The sequence below is a fragment of the Eurypyga helias genome, unplaced genomic scaffold (assembly GCF_000690775.1).
Source record: "Eurypyga helias isolate BGI_N326 unplaced genomic scaffold, ASM69077v1 Scaffold50288, whole genome shotgun sequence".
Lineage (NCBI taxonomy): Eukaryota > Metazoa > Chordata > Aves > Eurypygiformes > Eurypygidae > Eurypyga > Eurypyga helias.
Genome location: NW_010268537.1, coordinates 1 through 2,129, shown reverse-complemented (window position 1 = coordinate 2,129; position 2,129 = coordinate 1). Strand labels below are relative to the sequence as shown.

The following is a 2,129-nucleotide window of genomic DNA, read 5'->3' as shown; positions in this document are numbered from 1 at the left end:
GAATGGGAGCGGCGAGCGCTGAGCGCGGCCCCGGAGCGCGGAGGGCATCGCTCCCCGGCCGCCCACCCGGCAAGGATGCCGAGGGCAGGGAAGGCAGGCCGGGCCCTGGGGCTGCCGCGTGTCTTCTCTTTCTGTTTGTTCTTGCACAGCTCTTCTGCTCAGATCCGGTACAGCATCCCGGAGGAGCTCACTCGGGGCGCCTTTGTGGGCAATATCGCGAAGGACCTGGGCACTGATGTGACGAAGCTGGCGGCAGCTAACCTGCAGGTACTGTCCAATTCAGATTCCCAGTACTTCTCGGTCAACGTTAACACCGGCGTTATAATGGTCAGCGAGCGGATAGACCGGGAGCAGCTATGTGGGCAGAACCCCCGCTGCTTCCTCCACCTGAAACTTGCTATCGAGAACCCAGTGGAGTTTTACCGTATTGAGGTGGAGATCCTGGATATCAATGACAACTCCCCAGAGTTTCCCAGTGACGAGGTTTCCTTGCGCATCTACGAGCTGGCATCTCTGGGTGCCCGCTTCCCCATCCAGCCTGCCCAGGACCTCGATGTGGGCACCAACACCTTGCAGACCTATCACCTGAGTGCCAATGACAACTTCAACCTCAACGTGAAGGCGCGCACAGATGGTGGGAAGTTCCCTGAGCTGGTGCTGGAGAGGGCCCTGGACCGGGAGCTTAAGGCTTTCCACCACCTAGTCCTGACCGCTGAAGATGGGGGCTCTCCCCCACAGTCCAGCAAGACACATATCACTATTCAGGTCCTGGATGCCAATGACAACCACCCGGTCTTTGACAGACCATCGTATGGAGCCCGCTTGGTGGAGAACTCACCGCTGGGCACCCTCGTGGTGAAGTTAAATGCCACCGATGTGGACGAAGGGCCCAATGGAGACATCCGCTATTCCCTCAGCAGCCACAACTCAGCTGCCCTACGCCAGATCTTTGCCATCGATGAGCAGACTGGTGAGATTCGCATCCAGGGCAACCTGGACTTCGAGGAGGCAACAGTGTATGAGATCGAAGTGGAGGCCAAGGACATGGGGTCGCCCACAATGGAGGAGCACTGCAGCGTGGTGGTGGAAATCACTGATGTGAATGACAACGCACCTGAGGTCATTCTTACTTCTTTCTCCAGCTCCCTGAGCGAGGACGCACCCCCAGGCACCGTGGTGGCTGTTATACACGTCAGAGACAGGGACTCTGGTGAGCAGGGCAAGGTCCAGTGTCACGTATCTCCAGATCTTCCCTTCCAGCTGCGTAAGGACTATGAACACCAGTACTCACTGCTGACCAGCACCCGTTTGGACCGGGAATATATTGCCTACTACAATGTCACCGTCTCTGCCTCAGACCTGGGCAGCCCCCCACTCTCCCGCCACACTGTCTTGCCAATTGCCCTGGCAGATGTCAATGACAACGCGCCCCAGTTTGAACAAGCATCCTACGAAGTGCTGGTGGCAGAAAACAACCCGGTGGGCAGCGTGCTGGTTACAGTCTCTGCTGCTGACCCTGACTCGGAGCAGAATGCCCGCCTCTCCTACTCCATCCTGCGAGCTGGTGGGACAGATCCAGGCCTGGATCCGACTCGCTACCTCTCCATACATCCCACAAGTGGTCAGGTCTCTGCCAAACTCCCCCTTGACTATGAGCAAGCCACCTATCTCCAGTTCCATGTGGAGGTCTCTGATGGTGGCTCCCCGGCCCTGAGGAACAGGACACTGGTTCATGTTTTTATAGTGGACCAGAACGACAATGCCCCTCGGGTGCATTTCCCCAGGGCTGGGGAGGACTCTGCTACCCAGTTCCGAATCTCCCCCTCCACAGCCCCTCCTGCTCTCATCACCAAGGTGGTGGCAATAGATGCGGACTCGGGGCGCAACGCCTGGCTCTCTTACCACCTTGTGGAAGCCACAGACCCAGGGCTCTTCAGCGTGGCCCTGCGCTCTGGGGAGATCCGGATCACACGGGCCCTGCAGGAGACGGATGCCTCTGCCCACGAACTGCTGGTGGTGGTCCGGGACGCCGGGGAGCCCCCGCTCTCCACAGCCATCACGCTGGTGGTGCTGGTGGAGGAGAAGGGCCCAGAGGCTTTGCAGGGCTCCGAGGCTGGAGCCACCGATGG

At 59.3% G+C, this 2,129-nt stretch overlaps 1 protein-coding gene across 1 annotated transcript; it reads left to right on the top strand.

Moving 5' to 3' along the window:
• Positions 1–75: 75 nt before the first annotated feature.
• Positions 76–2,112, top strand: LOC104514180 (protocadherin gamma-C5-like; the record flags this gene model as incomplete). The annotated part of the gene is made up of 1 exon (XM_010157764.1): positions 76–2,112. A coding segment is annotated over exon 1 (2,037 nt), but the record flags the coding sequence as incomplete, so codon positions are not given.
• Positions 2,113–2,129: the final 17 nt, after the last annotated feature.